General features: G+C 35.2%; 8 protein-coding genes, 3 long non-coding RNA genes and 1 other non-coding gene across 20 annotated transcripts; 8 read left to right on the top strand and 4 right to left on the bottom strand.

Moving 5' to 3' along the window:
- Positions 1-990: 990 nt before the first annotated feature.
- AT4G02910 (uncharacterized protein) lies at positions 991-2120 on the top strand (the record flags this gene model as incomplete). The annotated part of the gene is made up of 4 exons (NM_116525.1): positions 991-1025; positions 1152-1275; positions 1774-1844; positions 1970-2120. 4 exons carry the CDS (start codon positions 991-993, stop codon positions 2118-2120), a joined length of 381 nt encoding a protein of 126 aa, NP_192200.1.
- Positions 2121-2773: 653 nt separating this feature from the next.
- Positions 2774-6951, bottom strand: AT4G02900 (ERD (early-responsive to dehydration stress) family protein; the record flags this gene model as incomplete). Of its 4 annotated transcripts, none has more annotated exons than NM_001340409.1 (12): positions 6669-6932; positions 6227-6588; positions 5998-6147; positions 5673-5808; positions 5292-5393; positions 5042-5161; positions 4828-4908; positions 4406-4746; positions 4068-4313; positions 3664-3988; positions 3338-3571; positions 2816-3251 (listed from the first exon to the last, which is right to left on the bottom strand). In NM_001340409.1, exons 2-12 carry the CDS (start codon positions 6538-6540, stop codon positions 2994-2996), a joined length of 2307 nt encoding a protein of 768 aa, NP_001328396.1. In that variant the 5' UTR covers positions 6541-6588; positions 6669-6932. The 4 variants fall into 4 exon arrangements, with proteins under 4 accessions (NP_001328397.1, NP_001328398.1, NP_001328396.1 ...); NM_116524.2 differs by lacking the exon at positions 6669-6932 and having other exon boundaries at positions 2859-2919; positions 3004-3251; positions 6227-6658; NM_001340407.1 differs by having other exon boundaries at positions 2774-3251; positions 5673-5854; positions 6227-6951.
- AT4G04345 lies at positions 6589-6844 on the top strand. Its single transcript, NR_141798.1, has one exon. It is a non-coding gene; the product is annotated as an other RNA (long non-coding RNA).
- A 3488-nt stretch (positions 6952-10439) lies between the features above and the next one.
- UBQ14 (Ubiquitin family protein) lies at positions 10440-12076 on the top strand. Of its 4 annotated transcripts, none has more exons than NM_178960.2 (3): positions 10575-10644; positions 10942-11066; positions 11295-12076. In NM_178960.2, the coding sequence occupies exons 2-3, from the start codon at positions 10942-10944 to the stop codon at positions 11857-11859; spliced, it is 690 nt and encodes a 229-aa protein (NP_849291.1). In that variant the 5' UTR covers positions 10575-10644; the 3' UTR covers positions 11860-12076. The 4 variants fall into 4 exon arrangements, with proteins under 4 accessions (NP_001118922.1, NP_849291.1, NP_567247.2 ...); NM_116523.3 differs by having other exon boundaries at positions 10578-10644; positions 10942-10989; positions 11218-12029; NM_001125450.2 differs by having other exon boundaries at positions 10440-10644; positions 10942-12076.
- Positions 10621-10963, bottom strand: AT4G04335. The gene has a single exon (NR_141797.1). It is a non-coding gene; the product is annotated as an other RNA (long non-coding RNA).
- On the bottom strand, positions 11888-16141 carry AT4G02880 (ELKS/Rab6-interacting/CAST family protein). Of its 2 annotated transcripts, none has more exons than NM_001203736.1 (9): positions 15937-16141; positions 15428-15496; positions 14968-15130; positions 14203-14864; positions 13896-14069; positions 13692-13808; positions 13353-13532; positions 13218-13264; positions 11888-12972 (listed from the first exon to the last, which is right to left on the bottom strand). In NM_001203736.1, exons 2-9 carry the CDS (start codon positions 15473-15475, stop codon positions 12693-12695), a joined length of 1671 nt encoding a protein of 556 aa, NP_001190665.1. In that variant the 5' UTR covers positions 15476-15496; positions 15937-16141; the 3' UTR covers positions 11888-12692. The 2 variants fall into 2 exon arrangements, with proteins under 2 accessions (NP_001190665.1, NP_192197.2); NM_116522.4 differs by having other exon boundaries at positions 12380-12972; positions 14203-14852; positions 15937-16127.
- Positions 13512-13705, top strand: AT4G04325. The gene has a single exon (NR_141796.1).
- A 162-nt stretch (positions 16142-16303) lies between the features above and the next one.
- AT4G04305 lies at positions 16304-16542 on the top strand. Its single transcript, NR_141795.1, has one exon. It is a non-coding gene; the product is annotated as an other RNA (long non-coding RNA).
- Positions 16543-17859: 1317 nt separating this feature from the next.
- Positions 17860-18952, top strand: AT4G02870 (B3 domain protein; the record flags this gene model as incomplete). Its single annotated transcript, NM_116521.1, has 3 exons — positions 17860-18079; positions 18168-18365; positions 18438-18952. 3 exons carry the CDS (start codon positions 17860-17862, stop codon positions 18950-18952), a joined length of 933 nt encoding a protein of 310 aa, NP_192196.1.
- Positions 18953-20066: 1114 nt separating this feature from the next.
- On the top strand, positions 20067-21988 carry AT4G02860 (Phenazine biosynthesis PhzC/PhzF protein). Its single transcript, NM_116520.4, has 6 exons — positions 20067-20187; positions 20264-20458; positions 20709-21011; positions 21114-21275; positions 21379-21462; positions 21547-21988. Exons 1-6 carry the CDS (start codon positions 20098-20100, stop codon positions 21652-21654), a joined length of 942 nt encoding a protein of 313 aa, NP_192195.2. The 5' UTR covers positions 20067-20097; the 3' UTR covers positions 21655-21988.
- A 5-nt stretch (positions 21989-21993) lies between these two features.
- On the top strand, positions 21994-24143 carry AT4G02850 (phenazine biosynthesis PhzC/PhzF family protein). Its single transcript, NM_116519.2, has 6 exons — positions 21994-22075; positions 22826-23023; positions 23104-23433; positions 23511-23672; positions 23791-23874; positions 23964-24143. Exons 1-6 carry the CDS (start codon positions 22037-22039, stop codon positions 24069-24071), a joined length of 921 nt encoding a protein of 306 aa, NP_192194.2. The 5' UTR covers positions 21994-22036; the 3' UTR covers positions 24072-24143.
- On the bottom strand, positions 24120-26088 carry AT4G02840 (Small nuclear ribonucleoprotein family protein). Of its 2 annotated transcripts, NM_001203735.1 has the most exons (5): positions 25867-25979; positions 25666-25742; positions 25443-25472; positions 24513-24704; positions 24147-24420 (listed from the first exon to the last, which is right to left on the bottom strand). In NM_001203735.1, exons 1-5 carry the CDS (start codon positions 25878-25880, stop codon positions 24353-24355), a joined length of 381 nt encoding a protein of 126 aa, NP_001190664.1. In that variant the 5' UTR covers positions 25881-25979; the 3' UTR covers positions 24147-24352. The 2 variants fall into 2 exon arrangements, with proteins under 2 accessions (NP_192193.1, NP_001190664.1); NM_116518.4 differs by lacking the exon at positions 25443-25472 and having other exon boundaries at positions 24120-24420; positions 25867-26088.
- Between the last annotated feature and the right edge of the window lie 114 nt (positions 26089-26202).

Genomic DNA, 26202 nt, shown 5'->3' with positions numbered 1-26202 from the left:
AGTACAAAGACTAAAATGAAATAAGAGAAATATTTTGAGGGTGTGAATAGTGCCATGAGGGTTTGAAGGGTTGTTGGAGTTAGAGTTAAAAACCCCTCAAATTTGAGGGTTTGAGGGTCTGTTGGAGATGCTTTTAGATCTAGAGATTTTTTTTTCTCTCTAGTTTGTTTGTAAGATCTTTTTAATTTATAGTGTTTCGTAAGATCTTTCTAGTACAATCAATTTACTGGTTTTTGTCATCGGTGATGAAGTGTAATTTATCCATTCTTTCTATTATTTTTTCTTTGACATCGTAGTTTTTTCTTTTCTCCTTTTTTTAGACATTGTAGTTTTTTAATATATGTCACCTTAATTGAATTATTTGTTTGATTTTGTTAAGGTTGGTAAATTATCATTGATAACGAAGTTTGTCGAGATGGTAATGGCCCAAGGGCTGCGTATGACAGAAATTCTAGGGAGCATAAGAGAGAAATTGACATTGATGGTCGAAGATGGATGTTGAAGAGAGAGAGAGAAAAATATACAAACACACGTTCAAAATAAATAGGAAACAAGTGATTTTTACAAAATAAGTTTATCTCACCAACCAAAATTTATTTATTTTTTTGCCCATAACTCTACAGCTCATTTATTGTGTTGTTCATCTAGAGAATTAATCACAATGTGTGACATTAAAGATAAATGTGGGAAAGTATTATTAACTGTGTGAAATGAAAATCACGAGACACCAATTATAAAAGAAGAAAAAGTGTTACAATACCACACCAATAATAAAAGGAAAATAGAGTGTCTTGAAGGTTGCTCTATCACGGTTCCCCATGTCACCTCACATTTTTCATCTTTTTAAATCTAGAGATTTTATTTCTTTCTAGTTTATTTGTAAGATCTTCCTAGTTTATAGTTTTTCTTAAGATCTTTCTAGTCCTTAAACATCTTATCAAGATAAATCTTCATCCTCTCATCCTAGTTCAAACGCCTGAATATAGTACAATGAATATATTGGTTTTCGTCATCGGCGATGAAGGGTAATTTATCCCCTCTTTCTATTAATTTTTCTTTGACATCGTAGGTTTTTTCTATTCTCTTTTCTTAGACATTGTAATTTTTTCATATATATCATCTTAATTGAATTGTTTGCTAAATTTTGTTAGGGTTTGTAAATCATCATTGGTAACGAAGTTTGCGAATGATAATGACCCAAGAGCTACGTATGACAGGAATCCTAGGGGGCATAAGATAGAAATTGACATTGATGGTCGAAGATGGATGTTTAAGGTAACGAAGTTATATATGTAGAGAGAGAGAGAGGCAAAAAAAAAAAAAACATGTTCAAAATAAATAGGAAACAAGTGGTTTTATAAAATAAGTTTATTTCACCAGCCAACGTTTATTTTTTTTGCCCATAACCCCACAACTCATTTATTGTGCTGTTCATCTAGAAATTTAATCACAGTGTATGACGATTAAAGATAAATGTGGGAGGGTACTAATATCTGTGTGAAATGAAAAACACGAGACACTAATAATAAAAGAAGAAAAAGGGTTCTAACACCACACTAATAATAAAAGGAAAAGAGAGTGTTTTGAAGGTTGCTCTAGTGTTTTTTTTTAATAAAAGAAGAAAAAGGGTTCTAACACCACACTAATAATAAAAGGAAAAGAGAGTGTCACGGTTCCCTATGTCATCTCACATTTTTTCATCTTCTTAGATGTAGAGATTTTTTTTTCTTTCTAGTTTGTTTGTAAGATCTTTCTAGTTTATTTTTTCGTAAGATCTCTCTAGTCCTTAAAATTCTTCTCAAGATTAATACTCATCGTCTCAGCCTAGTTCAAACGCCTGAAGGGTAAATTATCCATTCTTTCTATGATTTTTTCTTTGACATCATAGTTTTTTTCTATTCTCTTTTCTTACGCATTGTTGTTTTTCATATATATCATCTTAATTGAATTGTTTTTTTTATTTTGTTAGGGTTGGTAAATCATCATTGGTAACGAAATTTGCCGAGGATAATGGCCCAATGGCTGCATATGACATGAATTCTAGAAAGAGAGAGAGGGGTATGGTCTTTAGTTGGGGGTATAGGGGTAATAACACAAGGGTAAAAAACTTCAAAAGTTAAAAGTGTGGGAAAATGTAAATGAAGTTTAAAAAGTATGTTAAAGCGTAATTGTTCCTATTATTTATACTCAAGTATTTCGTATTTAGAGAATATTGCCCTCTAAGACACTTTTTTAAAAACATTTAACGTGTTACAACACTTAAAAAGGACCAGACACTTTGCATTCTCAAATTTACTATTATACCTTAAAACCGATTTTTGATCTGTAAATCAAACCAAACCCATTTTTCCTAAACCAAATGCAGTTGACTCTCACCAATTTACCTTCATCTCTCCCACGACTTTACAGTTTCCCAAATCCAGTAAAAAAAAACTAATTTACATTTTCTCGATCAATGTTCATCGTCTTCGGCAGTTTTGTCAATGCTCCTCCGATTAGTTAAGGTAAGTACAAAATATGGTTAGTTTAAAAATATATATATATATTAAATTTGGTAATTAAATAATTAATTTCGTTTTGTAATTTTTTTTTTTGTAGATAATGTTTTTTTCAAGAATTAATGTTATTTAGGATCCGAACACAATTAAACCGGATAATAACCCGACCCATCAAATCCTATCCTAGATCCGAATAGAATCAAACCGGGTAATATCCGACCCAAATGAATTAAAAGGAATTAAAGCTCAAAATCCCCTACAAAAATGTATATGTAGATTTTTCAGAATTTCAAAAAAAAAGAATTTTGTAACAAATAATAAATATACATACATATATGGTATGTTTTGACAAAGCTTTAACTAACAACTGTATGAAACAACAATTACACATCCAAAGGACCCAATTTTTGTACCCCAACATCTACAACAATGACACTTAACAAACATCATGAAACAAAATGCCTGGACCGTTACAACAGTAGTAAGAGATGCGAGCTACATTAACCTAGGAGAGTCATTGTTGGCTACAGGAGTGGTTGTAGCAGAGCTACTAGCTTCTGAGTTGTATCGGGTCGTACCTTGAGAAGTCCTCTTGGTCCTTACAAGAGGGTTACTTTCCTCCTCATCGACTACCCGTGGTCGGTCAAAATCATTGCCTTTAAAAACCGGATGCACGTAAGCATCTTTCAGATATTCCTTGAGGTTTAGATTCGGTTCAGTTGCTTTTTCTAGTGTATCCTTCACCATTGCTTCCTGTTAAATATATTCAATCCCAAAAAATCAGTTGAAACATTTGTATACAAGTCTTTTTTTTGCAGCAAGAGCTTTTGACTCATCACCTGTAAAGGAAATTTTGAGAAGGCCGATTCAAACCGTCCTGCGCAGTATCTGTAAAACCAAAAGGTTAAGATAGGCTGAGGGAGAAGCAGAGCTGTTACTTTTGCAAATTTCTTTGTGCTGAGCAGACCCATCATCAGAAGCTGTGATATTATTAGACATATGATCAAACGTCTATGCACGTCAGGCCAGTATCTAGCCCCGCTCTCATATTTCTGGTCGTAGACATTAATAACCTTGCAGCAGTAGATAAGACATATTAACATTATTGCATATATTGCAGGTATGCTTTAGAAGAACACTATGATATTTTTAGCTTTTAAGGTACCTGATGCCGAAAAACAACGTATGCGAAAGCAAAGAAGACGATAATGAATGGAAGGAGAATTGGCGCAACAGCAGCGTATACGAGGCCTAGCAAGAAATAGAACTGAATCCGTGGTTCAGATGTTGCAAAGTCCAGATGACCTGGATCCATTGCTTGCTGCCTGTCTTGTTCTGTCTTAACCAAAAACGTGTTTTTCAGGTGAAAGATGACTAATGGAACCACTCTGAGTATCTCAGCTGCTATGCCAGCCCAACCATCGACCATGATATATGTGATGAAAAATGTGGCCTTCATTGGGATTGACACACCAACTGTTTTCGGGATCCTAAGTAAAAAGAGAAAGAAGAGGAGGTCAATAGATGTTCTCATGTGTTATCGGTCGGAAATTCTCACCAAGTACTTACTCGGTTGGTGGTTGCTCAAGGAAAGATTTAAGCTGCTGAAACGCTGTCCCGGTAATGATGCTTCCAAGAAAGACATTGACAATAATGAACCAGAAATACTTTTCAGCTGATCTTCTATCTAAATAGGACAGCGATGTATATCCTTCAATTTGTGACATTGTCATCAGAATAGTTGGAAGTATGATGAGAAAAATCTTTAACGCTATTCCTGGAAGAAACCCTTGGATTACAGACTTTACAGTCTTCCTGCATATGAACAAAAGATGAATGGCATGAGCGAAAAGTTCCAAGGCAACAGTCAAGAACAAATTTCTGTTTATCATAAAACGGGGACTAACATTTCTATCACGGGTTTCAAGAAAGGGAGAACTTTTTGGATCCCTTCAAGGTTGGCAAGAGACTGAACAAATGCTATAGGAATCATGAAGCAGAAAATAAGAAAAAACAGTGCAACTGTTGTGAGCAATCTTCTTATTGAGAGCTCAACATATGGAATAGCGAGATTATCCCAGAAAACATCGCGTGGTTCGGGAGCCCATTCCGTCAACCAGATTGTGGGATTGTGGCATTGCTGTGTTTGAGCACAAACAGCTGTTCCCCACCGTGATCTGAAGGAAACAAATGCTGCCGGCATGATAGCCTTAGGATCGTTCATGATCTTTTCTCTTTCTACAGCTTCCTGTGTATGTAAAGAATTACGAATGCACTTATAATTAAGATGAAAATGGTATGAAGATTACTTCTACAGGTGAGTACATACTTGCTCAGCCAGAATATCCATCTTTGAAGTGTAGAAGTCAATTGCATCAACTGTAGTTCCCCAAAAACCTCCATAACCTGTCTATATAATAAATTAAATAACTACCGACGAGAATTGAATTCATGATAAGCATGAAATTCAAAGAGTCATTTTGCTGAAACATTACACGAGAGCTATATGGTCAAAGGTTAAAATAGTCTTGCAACAGAAGTACCTTTGTTGTTGGTCTACTTGATGGCTTCCTCTCGAATTTATTCTCGTAGTACGTCAACCAATTTTGCATAGCTTTTCTCTGTGCGACTAATTTTGCAAGGTCATTTGCATTGTACACTACCTGGGAACATCAAATAAGAAAACGCATGACATACTCAAGTGAAGAAACTAAATAATTCTGAATACCACTCTATTAGTGGTTTTCGAGATATTGTTGATGAATTTACTTTCAGCCAGCTAAAGAAACGTACCTGATGGCAAAGATAATGATCTGGATGATTTACACAAAAGAAGTGCTCAACATGCTCGTTTACTGATTCATCAGGATCTGGAGGAACATTTCTTACAAGTACCTGCAAAAGCGAAGATGGCAATACTTCAAAGAACAAACATGAGTAGCAAGAATCAGGTCACCGATTCAAATTTCAGAAACTACTAAAAAAGTGATATATCTATCTTGTATGGGGTATGTAAAATGCTGTTATGATCACTAATAACCATTTTCCTTAAAGCATACATACATAGAGGCATCACTCCCAAATATATTATGTTTGCAAGATCTTTGTTCAAGGAAAAGAGAAGTAAGTTTCTACATATCGGTAAAGATAAACACAACAGATAGAATAACTCACAGTGAGTTGATCAGGACGACGACTTTCTGCTGCTAGATGTCTCAATCTCATATTAGCCACAGCCTTATATTCCATATATAATATGTAGCAAGTCCAGAATGTAATCACGTATGTCATAGTTATATGTGCCCAAAACCTGGAACCAAGAAACTTCCAGCCGTCTTAGTTGATAAAATAGAAAGCTGCACAATACCATCACACACTTTGTAAAAAAGAAACCCTTTTTATTGACAGAGTCTGTAACTTGCAGATAACAACAGTCCACCAAACTTAGCAAGGTGCTAACATATACCCTGAACTGAGAGAAAGCAGTAGTGAATAATACCTCGGCGATCCTGGTGGAACATTTGATATTGACAGCTTATCGACGTTACTGAATGTCAAGTCATCGATATTTTCTAGAGTTTCTCCAGTCCAATTGACAGGAACCAAAACTCCAAAAGCAAGTAGTGTTATCGGAACGAACATTTTCAATCTGAAAAACCAACAGAACAACCTAAGAAACAAGCTTGTGCCTCATGAGAATGAATTCAAGATCAGAAGAAGATACATACCCAAGAAGGTAAATGCGGATATATACAGCAGAGTCAAGGCCTGCATGTTCTATAAGCTCAGGTTCAGGCATTTGAAGAGCAGCAGGCATCCAATTAAGAAACTTGACATAAGTAGTCCAATCTAAATTAACAAATCTAGTCATGATTCCTCTAGAACGCGTTGGACTTCCTCTTATCCCTTTGAGATACCATTTTGGGAAGTAAACTCTATCGTTAACTGGCTGAAGTCTAAGCATAGCAAATGCAAACAAGAAAGCAAATGCAGATAATAGATTTATAGCTGCTGATAGACCAATATCTTGTACTGAAGCCATCTTCTTCTCTTTAACAACGCAATTTCAACCAAAAATGTTCAACAAATCCTGTTAAAGAGATCACCAAAAAGTACAAAATTTTATTCAAAAGAAGATGAAATCTCAGGTTTTTTCAGTGTCTGAGTTACCAGAGATTGGAGGAGGCGATTTGTTTTTTTGTTTTTTCTCTGACAGTTTCCCGAGAAAATCGAATTGGCGATTGACTGTGAGAAACTGAAATTCCGGGAAAAGAGGAGAAGACGAGAGAAAATGGCGCCATTGACGTTGTTCTTCTTCTCCAACGACATTTCATCTTCTTCCTCCGATTCTCCGATTTTTTCTGCTTCTCGTTCGAATTTTGTTTTTGATTTTCTGTAATTAAAATTTTGGAGAACATATCTCACGTGCCTTACTCGTGTGAGTGAATGTTGCGAAAATGCAAATGAATCCTGAATTAAAAAGTTAGTACATATACACTAATATCTAAGTTGGTAACATTGTAACATTGAAAAGAATATATGTATATACAATTTAGATTGATTTAATTAGTAAATAAATTTGAGGCTTTTTAACTTGGTTGAAATGAATACATCTATTAAATTTAACCGCTTTTGATTTACCATTTATAAATTAAAGTCCGTAGTAGTACTGACCAAAAAAAATAAAAGAAAATTACTACGAACCAATAATTGACCACTTTTACATTAAAAATTTGATTTGTTCTCAAAAATAGAACGGAGTAAACCGTTGACGGATTGTCCACCCGCCGACTCGTAATTATTCGAATCTTCGAAATCGAAAATAAAATAATTATATAGCAAATACAACTATTAAAAAAGTGTAGGTATAGAAAATAATTACTGGAAATATTATATTGATGATATCAGTTTCAGGACTTTATTTATGTTGGATTTGAATTGCAATTTAGGAGGTGTTATTGGTTTGTGATGCCTTTTAAAACTTTAGAATTATATACTATCAATTTGTGTTAAGATTTATTTTGAAAAATACTTTATAGATTTTCAAAAAACAATTCTCATGGATTTAAAGAAAAAATGCATTAGAAATATATATTTACTAGATATTAACCCACAGTATACCGCGGGCCAATATTTTTATTAAATAAAAAATAATTGAATATTTTTTAGGATGATTTAATAAATTTATGCTATTGTTTGATTTAAATGTATAATTCACCGCGTGACGAAATTTTATAACTCAAATTTTAAAGTTTAAAGTTGTATTTGTTTATTTTGTTAAATGTTTAATATTGTATAATTGTATTTTGATTGTTGTTTATCAGATTTCACCCGTAGTACACCATCCCATATTAATATCGAATCAAACCCGTCAATTCTAAGATTTCACCCGTGATAGTATTTAATTGTATAATTGTATTTTAATTGTCATTCTAGGATTTCACTCCTAATTCTATCGCAAATTATTATCAACCCAAACCAGTCAATTCTAAAATATCACTCGTAGTACACCATCCCATATTAATATCGAATCAAGCCCGTCAATTCTAGGATTTCACCCGTGGTAGTATTTAATTGTATAATTATATTTTAATTGTCATTTTAGGATTTCACTCCTAATTCTATCGCAAATTATTATCAACCCAAACCAATCAATTCTAAAATATCACCCGCAGTACACCATCCCATATTAATATCGATTCAAACTCGTCAATTCTAGGATTTCACTCGTGGTAATATTTAATTGTATAACTATATTTTGATTGTCATTCTAGGATTTAACTCCTAGTTCTATCGCAAATTCTTATCAACCCAAACAGTCAATTCTAAAATTTCACCCGTAGTATAAAGTTTAAATATTTATAATGTTTAAATTTCTTATAAAAGAATCAAAATGTGTTTTAAAAAAATTAAAGTTTTAAGTTTTTTTTTTATAATATTGTTAATTTTTTTTAGTGTTTAAGATTATATAATTATATTATGATTGTTATTATATGTTTTTTCTATAGCATACTATCCCATGTTATTATCCACTCAAACCCGTCACACCATATAACCCCGTCCCGTGAAATTAAACACAAATTTGTCATTTTATTATAAATTTCAAATATTTATAAAATTAGAAACTTCAAAAAAAGATTAATATTGACCCAAACTTCATCATTTAATTTTGAGTGTTATATCTAAGATTTCTCTCGCAGTATATCGTCCCGTATTAATATCTTTTATATTGTTTAAATTTCTTGTAAAATTTAATTTATAATTTTTTAAACTTTTTAAAGTTTCAATTTTTTAAAATAAATAACCCTAGTAAACAAACCATTTAAATTTTGGACACCTCATAAATCAAGTTTCATGCTCATTCGTAATCGAAATCATTTTGGTCCTTTTTATAGTATGGCTCTTGACCATTGTCCAATTTTTTTAAGCGATGTTGGACATTGTAAAATCGTAATTATTATCCACCCAAACCCGTCCTACCATATAACCTAGTCCCGTGAAATTAAACATAATTTTGTCATTTTCTTATAAATTTCAATATTATAAAATTTGAAACTTCAAAAAATACAATATCGACCCAAAATTCATCATTGAATTTTGACTGTTATATTTAAGATTTTTCCTATAATATATCGTCTCGTATTAATATATTTTTTATATATTTATAATATTTAAATTTCTTGTAAAATTTAATTTATAATTTTTAAAACGTTATAAGTTTTAAAATTATAAATATTTAAAGCATTTTTTAAAGATAAACTTTATAAAAAAAATTTAAATTATAATATTTAACTTTTGATAAAAGTTATAATATTTATAATTTCTTGAAACATTTTAAAGTTTCAATTCTTTAAAATAAAAAATCCGAGTAAAATCGGATAACTATTTTAATTTTGGACGCCTGATAAATCAAGCTTCCTGCTCATTCGTAATTAGAATCATTTTGGTCCTTTTATAATATGGGTCTGAACCATTGTGCAATTTTTTTAAGCGATGTGGGACATTGTACACATATTATTTCTTTATAGGTTGAATAATATATGTCCATTTTAAAAAATTTGAATTACATCATATTCAGAAGAAATTATAATATTTTATTAACTATATATATTTTATATAAAGTCAAAATAAATAAAGTATAAGATCAAATAAAAATGAAAGAAGAATTATATATTTATGTTTAAATTAGGTAAAAATATTTTAGGAAATTAGTTAAGGTAAATAAGAAATATGGTTAGTTTAGAGATATTGTTTATATTAAATTTGGTAATTAAATCCTTAATTTTCGTTTTTAATTATTAGTTTTTAGGTAACTTTTCCAAAAATTAATGTTATCCAAGATCAGAACAGAATTAAACATGTTATCCAGGATCCGAACAGAGTTAAACCGGGTAAAACCCACCCATTTGAATTAATTGTTGAATTATGGCTCAAATTTTCAATATTATCTTCAAAAACCTCCTACAAAAATGTATATATAGATTTATTTATTGTTAAGATTTTTTAAATAAATCATGGATTTTGCATTAATGATTTAAAAAAATTCTCATTTTTTTTTATACTCAACAATTTGTTCCAAAAACAATAAAACAGAGATATCCTCAAATCATGTTCACATTTAAAGTGAATTAAACAATTGTATTAATGCTTCTATTCTGGCCAAAACAACGAAAGCATTATATTTCAAAATCTCAAATTTATAATCTGCTGATCTTTAATTAAAACCTTATTAAGTGCCATGGGTAACGGTTCAATATGATCCTATCGGATCAAACCGGGTTACATATATTATTGAACCCGGTTTTATTGGTACGATCGTTAAGTCTCAACATCTGGCTCTAATAACCGGGACGATAGAGATTGTGGTTAGAAATAAACGGCGTTAAAATTGGTTGCAGCCGCGGGCACACGGATCGTGTTTATCAAATAAGGCAATTAGCCAAAAAATCGTTTCGTGTAAAAGTTACGTGTCAAGCTTTGGTTGGTTATTGCTTCACCGCCTTAGCTTTCTCGTGACCGACTCGTCCTCGTCTTTTTTTCTTCTTCTATAAATTAATAACCTAAGACCTATTCTTCTTCACAAATTCAGATTCCAAATTTCTCAAACTCTGAAATCGTTCTTTCAAATCTCTCAATCGGGATCAAGGTAAATTTCTGGGTTCTTATTCAGTTTCTTCGATTATTTTCCATTCGATCGCAATTTCGTCCCTGTTCTTTGAGTTTGATTCGGTTAATCTTTGATCGGAGATAAATATCTGAGTTTCATCGCTAGATCTCATCTATATTCTGAACTAGGGTTCGTAGATTTCACAGATTTGTATATTTAGGCGTCGATTCTTTGAATTTGATCCGATATGTGATTTATATTCAGATCTGGTGGTAGCTTTTTTAATCGGATTTGAGATTATCCAAGCGATTAATCTCAGTTTTTTGTGAATTACAGATGCAGATCTTTGTTAAGACTCTCACCGGAAAGACTATCACCCTCGAGGTGGAAAGCTCTGACACCATCGACAACGTTAAGGCCAAGATCCAGGATAAGGAAGGCATTCCTCCGGATCAGCAGAGGCTTATTTTCGCCGGAAAACAGCTAGAGGATGGCCGTACGTTGGCTGATTACAATATCCAGAAGGAATCCACCCTCCACTTGGTTCTCAGGCTCCGTGGTGGTATGCAGATTTTCGTCAAGACCTTAACGGGAAAGACGATTACTCTTGAGGTGGAGAGTTCTGACACCATCGACAACGTCAAGGCCAAGATCCAAGACAAGGAGGGTATTCCTCCGGACCAGCAGAGGTTGATCTTCGCTGGAAAGCAGTTGGAGGATGGCAGAACTCTTGCTGACTACAACATCCAGAAGGAGTCCACACTTCATCTTGTTCTCAGGCTCCGTGGTGGTATGCAGATCTTTGTCAAGACGTTGACTGGAAAGACTATCACTTTGGAGGTGGAGAGCTCTGACACTATCGACAATGTCAAAGCCAAGATCCAGGACAAAGAGGGTATCCCACCGGACCAGCAGAGATTGATCTTCGCCGGAAAACAACTTGAAGATGGTAGAACTTTGGCTGACTACAACATTCAGAAGGAGTCTACACTTCACTTGGTGTTGCGTCTCCGTGGAGGTATGCAGATTTTCGTGAAGACTCTCACTGGAAAGACCATTACTCTTGAAGTTGAGAGCTCCGACACCATTGACAACGTGAAGGCTAAGATCCAGGACAAGGAAGGTATCCCTCCGGACCAGCAGCGTCTCATCTTCGCTGGAAAACAGCTTGAGGATGGTCGTACTTTGGCCGACTACAACATCCAGAAGGAGTCTACCCTTCACTTGGTGCTAAGGCTCCGTGGTGGTTTCTAAAAACTTATCTCTGTTATGAATCAGAAGAAGTTCATGTCTCGTTTCATTTAAAACTTTGGTGGTTTGTGTTTTGGGGCCTTGTAAAGCCCCTGATGAATAATTGTTCAACTATGTTTCCGTTCCTGTGTTATACCTTTCTTTCTAATGAGTAATGACATCAAACTTCTTCTGTATTGGAATTATGTCCTTGTGAGTCTCTTTATCATCGTTTCGTCTTTACATTATATGTGCTACTTTTGTCTAATGAGCCTGAAAAGTGGCTCCAATGGTACGCACTGGAAGATTTGTTGGCTTCTGGTAGATATAGCGACAGTGTTGAGCTTGTAATATCATGTCTCTTATTGCTAAATTAGTTCCTTTCTTAACAGAAACCTTCAAAGTTTTTGTTTTTGTTTTCATTTACCTAATGTACACATACGCTGGCCATGACTAACAACATGTCCAGGCTTAGAGCATATTTTTTTCTAGCTTAAATTGTTAACTTGTCATTCAGTAAAATCCGAGAATTGTGAAGCTCTAATTGAAGCTAATTCGTTTTATAAAGTCAGTTAAAAAGTATACTAAATTATCCAACTTTTCTTCAAAATCTCAAAATTCTATGACAAAACGATAGTCTTTGTTTATGTCAGTACCACAAAGAGGTGGAAAAAAACACCAAAAAAACAATAAGCAAACTATACACTGAGAAGAAAAATAAAAGAGAGCTCAATAGATGTTTTATACTAACGGTAGATTAGATCAAAGATCCAAGCTTTACTCTACATAGAGCAGAACCCAGAATCCCTTCATATCTCTTTTATTCTAGCACCGATAATCTACTGAAAAGAAGACACTTAGAGCTCTGTCTCTTTGTCAAAGAAGTCCCAGCCGTCATCCAGAAGCTCCTTACGTTCATTAACAGAAGCTTTTGGGCTCTTGTTATTGCTCGAGGCTTCAGGTGTTTCATAAGATGCTTCCAAAGGCTTCTCCGTCAATAAGCTCTTCATGGATGAGGCGGAAGAAGCCAGTTTACAGCTAGTCTGGCTTGAGGAGATTGATTGGCTCAATGGCACTCGGTTGTCGAATTTCTCTTTCAAGTGTCGGATGTCTTGACAGATCACAGAGATTTCTCCTCTGTTCAAGGAAGTACCAAAAGGGTAAAAGAATAGTTAAGATCAATAGCAGACAAGATTCACCATAAGATTCTGAACATTTAAACAACAAATATATCAACAGATTCCTGATTATCATACAACTGCGAAGAAAATTGCTAAATTGGTTCGTGGGTCCGATCATTTACTCCATAGTTCACAGCCTCTTATCCTAATGATTCACGAGGAGATAAATTTGAATTGCTAGTAGCAAGGAAGAAGACTTACTGTAAGGAATCAACAATTCGACCATGATCCATAAGGAACTCTCGCAGCTGAAGAAAGAGATCAAGATAAGTTAAGAAGTTGTGAAATCAGATTCAGAACCATTCATTCATGACAATCTCAAGGTAGTGTTGTTACCTTGGAGTTTTCCTCTGCCTCCTGCTGTAGAAGCTTGGATTCTTGGACAACTCTCTCCATGATCGCTTCTTGTTCAGCAAATGCCTTGCGTGCAGACCCTTCTTTTTCCTGTTTTTCTTGCTCAGCAGCATTTTTTATCCCCAAAGCTGTCGCTAGTCTTATTTCAAGATCTACACGCATCTAAAAGTAAAAACAAAAGAAACACAATCAGCAAAATCTTACAGTGTGAAAAAACAGATATTAGTAGCGTGTATTGTTAACGATTAATGGAGTTGCAAATGAACAAAACAGAAATACTGAGTAAATCAAGTAGGATCTAATCGTGTGGCCTGCACGGACCTCATCAAGAACAGAGAGAGAGTTGTCTCGTTCTTCTGATAAGCTGATCAAGCGATTTTCAAGCTCATTAACTTCAGTGGTCAAAATTGACCTCTCCCCATAAACTTCTCCAGCAGCCTGTAACATACAAATGATTAGTTCCCCAATTAAAACCTAAGCACAGTTAACACACGTATCAGTAAAATATTAGTAACAAAAAGTCACCATGTCATTTGCCTCCTTCGCATGTTCCAGCATCTTCTTCAGCTCCTCCACCTTGTCAAGAGTATCAAAGCCTCCTATACTAGCATCTTCCTTTGCCTTTTCTGCCTCCTTCTCTTGAAGTTCAACTTCTCTCATCAGATTCATAATCGACTCCATCACAGTGAACAAGGTTCTCTACATCATCACAAAATATAAAGAAGAAAATGATACTGAGATATCGATAAAGAAACCCTCCTATCGAACACATAACCCCAAAATTAATTATTTCCTGGAAATGAAAGAATGTCCAAAATATACACTGGCATACCTTGTTACTTTTGGCATCTTCAATGATCTGTTCAAGGTGGACCATGTTGCATCCCTGGGTTGATCTGTTACCAACAGAGCTAACAGCACCATCCAGCTCTGGATCACCATTTTCATCGGCCAAAGAGCCCTTTGATATCTCATCCACAAGATTTGAACCACTCAACTCGGCATCACTATTTTCAACAGCCAACGAACCACTTGATGTCTCGTTCACAACATCGATACTCCCAAATCTAATTTGAAGAGGATGTGAGTTCTGTGTAATTGCCAAATTGTCTGCAGGATAAACCAGCTTATGCACAGCATCTTCTGAATCTGCGCTTGTGCTAGCTTCTGCTTGATTACCTGTACTGTGAAACTCAACACCTTGCCAATCATCGCCAGTCGATTTGGCTCCTGCCTGACAGGAGACAGGGGGTTCTGAGGAAACCACTCCAGACTCATCCGATCCGCTCAACCCGATCTTACCTTTTCTCTGAATATCAACAACAACATTTGGCATAACATGTGTCAACTGATTCCTCTTAGAAACCGATTCAGTAACTGGGGCCCTTGTTTCATGATATTCAAAAGCCATAGAGGCAGATCCTGAATATGAACCACCCATCTCTGAACCAGACAACACACTGAATGGCATATCACGTTCTACTGCATTTTCAACTGGCATTTCATCAGAACATACCCTCAAACTTCAAATGTACAAAAAAAATGTCCTAGTAGCAGAACAGAAAAATATAATATTATCATTGCAAAGAATAAGTACCTTCGGTAGGCACATTTCCGGGTGTCTTGTTCTCAGGTTGAGTAGAACTATCAGCCAAATTAGGGTAAAAGAAAGGAACAATCTCTGAAACAACTACAGCTGCAGCTTCATTAACATCCTTTGGGTGCTCAATAGCAACAGCTTTTAAAAGCCTTGCATCAATCTGTAGAAAATTTTATTGTATAGATTTAATAACAATATAAGTTGGTTCCAAAACAGGCTAAACAGCAACTGGAGTGTGAGACTACACTGGAATGTGAGATTACATAATCAATCATCGCATTTCATAGAGGAAAATTTATACTAAAACCTCAGAAACATATCGACACAAGCATCTCGTAAAATCTACCATTACTCAACAGAAAACTAGCGTCTTACTCAAGTTTATGAAACCCTTAGTTTTGTGAAAATGTCAGCTACAAGTCAAGTTTAGTGAAAACAGATAAAGATATGAGCTTACCTGTGGAAACAATTCCGTGAGAGATCGGTAAACTGCTTTGTAACCCATCAGTGAAAAATTCAATTAAATCTGCAAGAAAGCAAAAACAAACGATTATTACTGGGTTAAAATGGTGCAAGAGCTATTGGGTTGATTCAAGTAATCCCAAAAGACAATAACTTCACTGAAAAGTATCATCTAATTAGTAAAATCAACAAATAAGAAGTTACATCATATTTATGTAAAACCCTAGAAAATTGCTTGGAGACACTACAGAATATGGCTGCATCAAACTTTCAAATACGCGAAAGGCAGAAACTTTATGCGTTTAAAGTTCACAACACACACTAAAACCCTAATTTCGATCCAGAGATACAATACGGTGGAATCAAAAGAAAGCAACTTAATTAGAGAAGTGAAACACGACCTGATCATAGGATATATAAATCTCCTCGTCAAAATTAACAATAGAGACACACAAGAACAAACAAACAAAAAAACAGGTTTTTGAAGAAGATGATCAAATTCACCTCGAAGTTCTCGGTGGGTTTTTCAAAATCTTCAGAATTGGATCAGACGAACCTTCCCGAGATTTTTCCGGTTGAGAGATTTGACAGAGCAAAAGGAAGCGGAAAAGGCGCAATTCGGATGAGAGATTTTTGAGAATTGTGAGAAACAACAGTAAATTAAAGGGTTTGTTTCTCGGAGAAGAAGAAAAATAATATCAGACGAAACTTACGCGGCTAAGAAACAAAAGGGTAATTTCGGTAATTTCATAGAATCCTCAAAGGCATTTTCGTCAAGTCATTGAGTTTTAGACCGACGTGGATAATTATTGGCGTAGGCCCAGCGTGTCTTAAAGGCCATTTTGGTCAAGTGTTGAAATAGTAGGGTTTAGGGTAGAGAATAAATAATGCTGGCCCAATAGAAATACTTCTAATTTGAGCCCATAATAATTCTGGCCCATAGTATTTCTACGTCCACTGTCCAGCTACTCTATATACCTTGTTGCAGAAGCCATACGACACAGAGCATTGGCATTGCCTTCTGTTTCATCTCTATCTAGTGTTATCTAATTGGTTATGTTTGACAATCTAGGGGCAGAAACGTACTTGTCGAACTCTTGCGGCTATGATGAGAGGCAGATCCAGGAGACCTTCAATCTCAGGAATGACTTCACACGCACCCTAGGAGAAAAGACAGCTGATGATGCAGAATGCTTGGGATTGGACTAAAGAAGACTTGGATTTAGATAATTTACATACTTCAAAATACAAAGATTCAAATTTCATGATTTGAAGTAGGATTTAACAACAAATAACAATTCCCCAAATTCACCTAAAAGACTAAAATTATATAAAAACTCAATAAAACTCAAATTGATTTTAACTATAGAATTAAATACAATTTTTGGTATTTTTTAAGTTGGTGATTTTTTGATGAGAATGTAGTTTTGTATATTTTTGTGAGCTTTCACTGCAAAAGAAAAGGTGGAGAGAGTATATATCATGAGTGTAGAAGAATTCATCAGAAATATATAATAAATTTGTTTATGTTTTAATTGTATAATAAGTATATTTTATATAATAATATAATTTATATTAAATATATATTTATATAATAAATATTTTTATATTTTTATTATATAATAAATATATTTTAATTTGATAAATATTTAAATGAAATTATTATTTTTGTTTTCTTTTCACGTGTAATAAATTAATGATCTAGATTATGTTTTGAAGTGTTCGTAATTTGATTTTTTCTTTAAAACATATACATTTTCTTATTCAAAACAACAAAATAAGGCCGGTATTATTATATAAGAAAAGAAAGACAGGTAAAGCGGGTTGGGTAACAAGAGATGAAGCAGGCCTTTTTGTTAGTGCAGGACAAGCTAGAGGACGAACCAACAACAGTGCAATCGAGAACGAATTTCAAGCCCTTATATTTGCAATGCAGAACTGCTGGAGTCATGGATATACAAGAGTCTGCTTCGAAGGAGATAACATGGAGCTGCTGAAAATTCTCAATGATGGAAAGGCACGATTTGATCTGTATAATTGGGTTAGAGAAGTTCAGGCATGGAGAAATCGATTTCGAGAGTGTAAATTCACATGGGTCACTCGGATGACAAACAAACCTGCAGATCTGCTAGCCAAAGCTCACTTGTTTCGAGAAGAACATTTTAAATTTTACTCTACTATACCACCTGTAATTTACACAGCATTACGATTTGATTACAATTCTTCATAATATCAATAAAATGAAGATGTTAAAAAAAAAAAAAAAGAAAAGAAAGACAGAAACGAGTCTCGTCACTCGCGGTCTCACTAATCCGTCTAACAGTCTCTCTCAATCTCAAATCGTTTTAACGATAAGTCTCTCCGACGAAGAAGAAATCGAAAAAGAGTACTAAGTCGTTTTAACTATCGTGATCCAACGAAACAGAGATGACTCTCTCCGACGACCCTATATCTCCATCGACTCAAGAATCATCAAATTCTTCTTACGTGCGATCCAAGGAAGCGGAGAAGAATAGTCCGAGCCAAGAAACAGATGAAGAAGTCTTGAAGGGATATGAATCGTACAGGGAAAACCCAAGTAACTACGACAATGATAATATCCTTATATACACAGACACGTTCAATCTTTATGATGACATGTTCGAAGGTACGTTCTTTCATCACAAATTATGTATAAGACATTGCGCAGGAATAAAAAAAACTATATTAATACCTTTACTTCTTGGGTGTTGCAGGTTCTCTTGATTCTACAAGGAACTTTGGTGCACAAAAAGATCCTAATGTGCTCGTGATGCAAAGGCTGTTACACAACTCCGGAAGTCTAATTGGTGTTGACATGGAACAAGATGGCATAGATTTAGCTACATTGTTCGCTGATTCTACTGAAGATTCGAAGCTTCCTTATGTTATCTATGAGGGTTTAGAAATGCAGGGTAAGTAAAAGTCTTCCCTTGTCAGATTTTGACTTCCTTGTGAGTTTATTATATGTTTGTTTATCGGTTTAGGTGAAGGATATGGCACAAACACTCGTGGCCCTTTCGAAAACAAGATTGATATTGGTTCTTTTGGAAAGAGTGGGTCGGTGATGAACGTAGAAAGAGAGAAAGAAAAGATTGTGATGATCCCTACCCCAAGATTTGGCAACGCAACACCACAATGGACCATAAAGAAGAAACTGAGCTCGTACGATATTAGGCCTCGTTGTGGCAGACTTATTCTGCAAAGTAGCTCCTTTAATGAGCACATTGGAAGACATTTACCTAAAGACCAAATGATAAAAATTAATGTCGGAGTCAATGTTAACGTATATGACTACGACACGGGCACATTGCATGAGCTGCGTCTGGAATATCAGAGGCAATATGGTCTAGCGCATGGCTGGCAAGAAGATTTTGTCCGCAGGAGACACTTGAAGCAAAAAGACGAGATTGGACTCTTATGGGATTTTTCTTCTTCTAGGCTTCAATTTGGCGTCATTTCTAGGAACACGGGACCCGGACTCTGGGAGACCAAAGACTAAGAGTTCCAATTAGAAACGCATATGTACTTTTTTCTTCTTTTCTCAAACAATTATTGGCATTTTTGCTTATGAAAGGTTTTTGTGTAGCCAAATTGAGATTTTGATGGTTTTGACACAATCAATGTATGATATCAAATCATTAAAACCACTTTATTATCTCTCTTATGTGTTTCTTACAGCCACTTTTATCATTCTCTCTTTTATCAAAAGATAAAATGTTCTCAAACCCTAAACCCTATGCATTTTAAGAGTTACAAGACAAAATCTTAAGAGTAATTACACAGAAGACTGAGCCAAAATTTTGACAAAAGTTTTTTATTTAACAAAATTTTTACAAAAATGAGATTCATTAGACCATGTACATGGGTGATATTTCTAGAGTATCACAAGTCCAAAAATTATTTTAACAAAATAATTAGAATGAGGTTGATTAGTATTAGTCCAATGATATTTGTGATACCAGTATCATCTGACGTGGCTTTTTCTAATTGGTCACATTTACCAAAATAAAAAAATAATATATATAATTATTAAACAAATATTATAAATAATACTAAAAAATTTTTTAATGATACTTTGTGAGTACATCTATGAACATGCTCTTAAAGTCACAAAGATATATGCATTACCCGTAGATGCTCCTGTAACCGTCGGATTTGTGTTTTAGTCCTCTGTTGTCTTTGCGTTTTTGCGTTAGTTTGCGGAGAAGCTGTAGGCGCTTTATCGAGAGGTTTTGTGTACGGGCTTCTGCTAAGGTTTGCTCGTGGCAACTAGGATGGGACTCCAACTCTTTGGTATCTTCGAGTTGTGGAAATCACGCAAATTTCCGAGTTTAGCTTCTCGGAATCGGTGTTTCTTCTCTTATTTCCGCTTTTGGTTAACGTTAACCACTATTGCTGTTTGTTTTTGTCTGTGTCTTCTGTAGATTTATTTTTCCGCTACATGTATTCCGTGTAACTTCTGTTACAACTTCGAAAATGGTATAAATACTTAACATTGATACCAAAAAAATAAAATAAATAAATAATCTGTTTTTATGTATTAATCACTAATTAAAATGGTGGGCCATCAAATAAAAAATTCAAATAATATTATTTGTCCGTGTTGTTGTTGGCTTGTTGGTGTTTGCTATGTGAAGTCAAAAGATGTGTGATGGAAAGAAAGAAAAAAACATAACTTTGCTCAAAAAGATCGATCGAGATATGGGGAAGAAGAAAGGTGTCAAGTACTTTGTGGTAATCTATTTATTTCTCTCTTCAATTCTCCAAGTTGTATTTCAGAATACTCACTGAATATTTGGTGTGTTGAAAGGTGGATGCTTTCACTGATTCGGCTTTCAAAGGGAATCCAGCTGCTGTTTGTTTTCTCAACGACGATAACGAGAGAGATGACACGTGGCTTCAGTCTCTCGCCGCCGAATTCAACATCTCCGAAACTTGTTTTCTTATTCCCATCACTGGTTTCCAAGCTCGCTTCAGTCTACGCTGGTTTACCCCTTTAGCCGAGGTTTCACCAACTATTTTGACTTCTGTTTCTCTTTAAAGACTTCGACTTTATATTGTTCATTGATTGATAGAAACTGAACTCGACTACACAATCTCTCTACTGTTTTAGATTGATCAAAGTAACTTGCAATTTCTTGCATTTGAAGAAAATTCTTTTTAAAGACTTCGACTTTAGATTGTTCATTTTGACTGATAGGAACTGATCTCGAATTCACTAGCTTTTTGATTTGGGTTTGTTGATTGATTTGTAGGTGGATCTCTGTGGTCATGCAACTTTGGCATCTGCTCATTGTCTCTTCTCAAATGGTTTGGTTGATTCAGACATGGTTGAGTTTGTCACAAGATCAGGGATTCTTACAGCCAAGCGTGTTTCAGATACTTCAGAGCTCAGTGATGGTGAAGTGAAAGGAGGAACCTTTTTGATCGAATTGAATTTCCCTGTGGTTACAACTTGTGATGTTAATCTCAGTGATGTATCCTCTTCTATGATCACCAAGGCCTTGAACGGAGCTACCATTGTTGATATAAAAGCTACTGCAACAAACAACATCCTCGTAAGTTTGATACTTTGTTCACGCAGTGTATTCATGTGTGCTCATAGGTTAACCTAATCTTTGTATGACTTTTGATTTACTCTTTTATGCACTTGCTTGTAGGTTGTGCTTCCATCTAAGGAATCTGTCACTGAATTGCAACCAAGAATGGATGATATATTGAAATGCCCCTGTGATGGCATAATTGTGACAGCTGCTGGTTCTACAGGATCGTCCTATGATTTTTACAGTCGGTACTTTGCTCCTAAGTTCGGAGTTGATGAGGTAAAAGAGTAGCTGCAACTTACATTATAGTCTTTGCTCTTAGGATTGAACAAAACACCAAAGAATATGATTTCTTCTGCCTGAAATGTGTCGCCTTTTTCAGGACCCTGTTTGTGGAAGTGCACATTGTGCATTGGCACATTACTGGAGCATCAAGATGAATAAGTTTGATTTCTTAGCCTACCAAGTAATCTCTCTTATCTCTTTAAATTTAAAGTAGCGTTTAGTGCTTCCTAGTGAATGATTTTGAGTTTTTGGAAATGTTGCTTAGGCTTCGAGTAGGAGTGGAACGATAAGGATTCATCTAGACAAGGAGAAGCAGAGGGTTCTCCTGAGAGGCAAAGCCGTTACTGTGATGGAAGGCCATGTCTTGGTCTGATCTGAAATTATATACTGTGTTGAATTCTGCTACAAAACAAGCTCCTATAATGAATAACAATGAATTTACTCTTTTCAAAACAAAATAGTGTCAGCTGACTGATCCACCTTACATGAGGTGTGGTCGCTCGTAGGAGCCACTGATAGGATATGTCCATGTTTTCTGACCATGTGTGTTCATTTTGAATGACTCTCCAACAGTTCTCTTTCACTCACAGACAATACATTTATTGTTGATGGATTTCCAAAGTTCCCTACCAAATCTTCCCAGATTTTACTATCAATAAATGTTTGTTTTTGGTCTGGAGACTCTATCATTATTAAATAGAACGTGGAGCACATTGTTTCCAGATAAGTAGATTTCAATAGGAAGAAGAGGAGCTATGGCCATGCTCGTGAAGAAACCTGTGAAGTACTTCATGGTAATTGTATATTCTTCTTCGTCTTCTTTGGTTTTTGTTTCTCGCAATGTACTAGTATAACTTCCTTCCTTTCTACTTTGCTCTGAGTACTTCTTTTAGAAATGTTATTATCCTTGTAAGCTTCCCAAAGTGTTACCTGTCCTTTTTTGGAGATTTTAAGAATACCTACCAAATCTTCCCATGTACTATCAATCAGTTATTATTGTTTGAGTGTTCCTTTTTGACTAACCAATTTTTGTTTGATTTTTAACGACTAGTAAGCTATGCAACACAATTCATCACATGCTTAGCATAAGAATAATGGAATAAACATACCATATTTGTTTTGTCAATAAGTGCGTTTTTGCTTTATGAGTGCTTGCTTCCACTTGATTAGATCTGTCCTTTGCTGAATATAAAATTTTGCAAAGCTGCAGATTTCATAATGATTTGAGTACAATTCAACTGTTAGCATATAAACAAAACAAAAAAGATTAAAAGCCGAGATTTGTTTCAATAAGATTTTGCCCTACAAAGATTGTCTGTTTCTCTTAAAAGATGAAGTGGCATTGTAAATTAAAAGCCTCCAAAATGGTATAAAAGTTTAGCTTTGGTCTAACGAAAACATCAATGGCAAAAATAGAACCAAAAACGTCAATGGATATGAATTTTCCTGTCAAGTACTTCGTGGTAATTGTATATTCTTTTCTTTGTTTTTGCTCTGATAATGTGATCTTCTTCTTCTTTATGAACGAGTATTGCTAAACACAGGTTGATGCATTCACTGAGTCAGCCTTCAAGGGGAACCAAGCTGCAGTGTGTTTTCTTGAAGAGGATCATGAGAGAGACGACGTGTGGCTTCAGTCTATGGCCTCTGAGTTTGACCTTCCATTGACGTGTTTTCTTATTCCCATCCCCGGCTCCGAACCACCACGTTTCCTTCTGAGGTGGTTCACGGCTGTAGCCGAGGTCCATCTTGCAAACATTTTTGTATTTTATTACTCCCTCCGTTCCATTTTGTACAATGTTCGATTTATTTGATTTTGTAGATGGATATATGTGGTCATGCAACACTAGCATCAGCTCATAGTATCTTCTCAAACAGTTTGGTTGGTTCATCTGACACTGTCGAATTTTCCACCAACTCGGGGATTCTAACCGCTAAAAGGCTGTCTGATTGTGACTCTAAAAGATCTTTCTTGATCGAAATGAATTTCCCTGTGATTACAACTTGTGAGTACAGCTCCAAGGATGTCTCCATCTTCTCTAAAGCCTTGAATGGAGCTACCATTGTCGATGTTCGAGAAACTAAAACTGATAGACTCATCTTTAAACCCTTGATAGGAGCTTTCAAAACAACTTCAACAGACCAAATCATCGTATGTATTTCAGATTTCCTTAGAAAGAAAACTTGTGAACTTTCTATTTTTTGCTTATTTATATGATTTGATTACAGGTTGTGCTTTCATCTTGGGAATCTGTCATTGAATTTCAGCCAAGAGTGGATGATATCGTGAAATGCCCTGGCAAAGTGATGATTGTTACCGCTGCTGCTCCTCAAGGATCTCCTTTTGACTTCTGCAGTCGACTCTTTGCTCCTAAACTAGGGCTCAATGAGGTTAAGAAACTAACCTGCAACTTCGTGCATGGGAGCAATTCTCTGCTTTTTACTTGTGGTAGCCGTTACCAAAAGTGTTTACCGTTACCTTATTTGCTTGGTGCTTTTGTTCCTTCAGGACTCTGTATGTGGAAGTGCACATTGTTCATTAGCACATTACTGGAGCCTCAAGATGAACAAGTGTGATTTCGTCGCTTTTGCGGTAATTCATCTTTCTCTGTAACTAGCTAACTAACATTTCGAAGCAAGAAATAATCACACATATTAACGAATCAACGAATTTCTTTTCAGGCTTCGCAAAGAAGTGGAACACTCAAGGTTCATTATGATAAGGAGAAGCAGAGAGTCTTGCTTACCGGGAAAGCTGTGACTGTCATGAAAGGCTCTATCTTAGTTTAATCTTTCGACTCTTTGCCAAAGTCTTGAAAAATAAGGTCAAGATTTTGATTTCTCGAACTCCCCACGTTTTATCAGACTATGTAATAAAGTGATCAAGTCAATAATAAAACATATTGAGTGATGTATGTTTGGCAATAACGTTTCAAATCTCAAATTCATGAAAACTTAAAGAGATAACAAGAATTTGTCTTAGTGACACCAAATCTCACTACAAGATAGATCTTTTACAATCCTGCTGTTACAAACCAAAAAGGACCAGACTTTTGATTACTGCAAAATGCTTAACGACCACCACGGCCACGTCCACGACCTCTTCCACGACCACGTCCCCGACCTGCTGGAATCTTACCTGATACCAAAGAGAACAATAGAAAGATGAGTCTAAGCAAAAACAAAAACAAAAACAAAGGCATAGTTCAGAAAAAAGAAATGTTTTGTTACCTGCAGTTGGCTTTTTGGGTTTGATTCTTGGAGTGTCTTCAACCAGCAAAGTCTCCAGATTCAAACTGTCCGGAAGAATATAATAGCGAATGTTGTTTCCCCTGACACTTAAGTGGTCTAATGTAACTGGATTCTTCCCTTTCAGAGTGAGTTTCACAGCTTTTAAATGAGTGTTCATGCTAACATCTACACCTGCATTAAGTCATCACAAGTAGATAGTACCAGTCAGTGAGTTGATTGATAATTGCATTCTAAACAAGATGATGGCAGAAAAAGGAAACCAAACCAAACATTAACAGCAGAGACCACTTGTATTAGATCAATCAGACTAAAAGAGAAGTTGAAACAAGAAGCCACACGGTAACTGTTCTGTGAAAAATCAGAGATTTTCTTTACAAGGAAAGAGATAAGAGTGACTTTCATGTGCTAAATCTAATCATCTGCATCTGACTCGACAAGTATCACTCAGTTCTTGCTAACAAGAGGGTTACCAACAAAGCATTTCGAGGTAAAAAAATAATTAAGACTCAGCTAAACTCTAACTTCTTCAGATACTATCACTAATAACAGAATTAAGCCTCAGGATTTGTTAACAAGAGAGGTCCACAATGATAAAGAGGGAAACTAAAGTAAACTATCTCATATATAATCATGTGCTAAACTCACTCCCAGAAGAACTAAGCATTCTCATACACCCAACTATAAAGCAAAATAAAATGTATCATCTCCATCTGACTAGACCACCATTATCATTCACTTATTGCAAACAAGAGAGATTCAACACCCACAATGCATTTCTAGGTCTATTAACAGAATTACACATCAGAATTAGTAAATTCGAGAGCTCCATTGGTTACAACCATCAAAGGAGAAAGTAAACTACCTCATGGGTGATCAAAGTTTGAAGAAGAACTAAACTATCTCATAAACCTCGATTCAAGTAAAATCTAGTGTACTCATCTGCATCTGACTTGACCAGTGTCACTAGGGTTAATACCAACAAAGCATTATTAGGGGAAAGACACTAGCTAAACTCAAACTACACCATCAGAATTTGTGAATACGCGAGTAACCATCGATTACAGGTAAGCATCGTAGATTTTACACAAAACCCTAAACAGCGAATAGAGCTGGGTTTTTAAGAGAAGCGTACCAGTAATGGTTCCATGAACAATGGTTCCGTTCTTAAGCTCGATTGAAACTGTTTCGTTGTTCAATTTCATCAAAAACCTGCGAAAAAATCCAGATACGAAATCAAACATCGAAGAGCATGAAAACAAAGAGAAATCTCAAAATTTCGAAGCAAATTCCAATTAAACCGAAGAAATAAAGAGAATCCGAGTAGAAACCATACCTGACGAGCTTCATGGTGAGAGAATGAAGAAGAAGAGGAGAAAATTAGGGCTTTGAGGAGAGCTCGAAACAGCAATGGCAAGAAGCAAGAGCGGGAGGAGGAAAAGCAGCAATAGGGGAATTTATGTTTAAGTCCCCAATTATGGATTCTGCTTCACACCGACGGTCTCTTACTTCCTTGAATGTTTGGTTATACCCTATTTGTTTTGAACTTATCAATAACACCCTTCTCAACTTTTTATTGAACAAAAACAACCCCAAATGAAAGAAACAGAATAATTAACTCAAATAATCTGATTTGCGGAATCTAATCACTCACTTTAGAAATTTATCTTTT

This window comes from Arabidopsis thaliana, chromosome 4, assembly GCF_000001735.4.
Source record: "Arabidopsis thaliana chromosome 4, partial sequence".
Classification (NCBI taxonomy): Eukaryota; Viridiplantae; Streptophyta; class Magnoliopsida; order Brassicales; family Brassicaceae; genus Arabidopsis; species Arabidopsis thaliana.
This window is presented reverse-complemented; position numbering and strand designations above follow the sequence as displayed.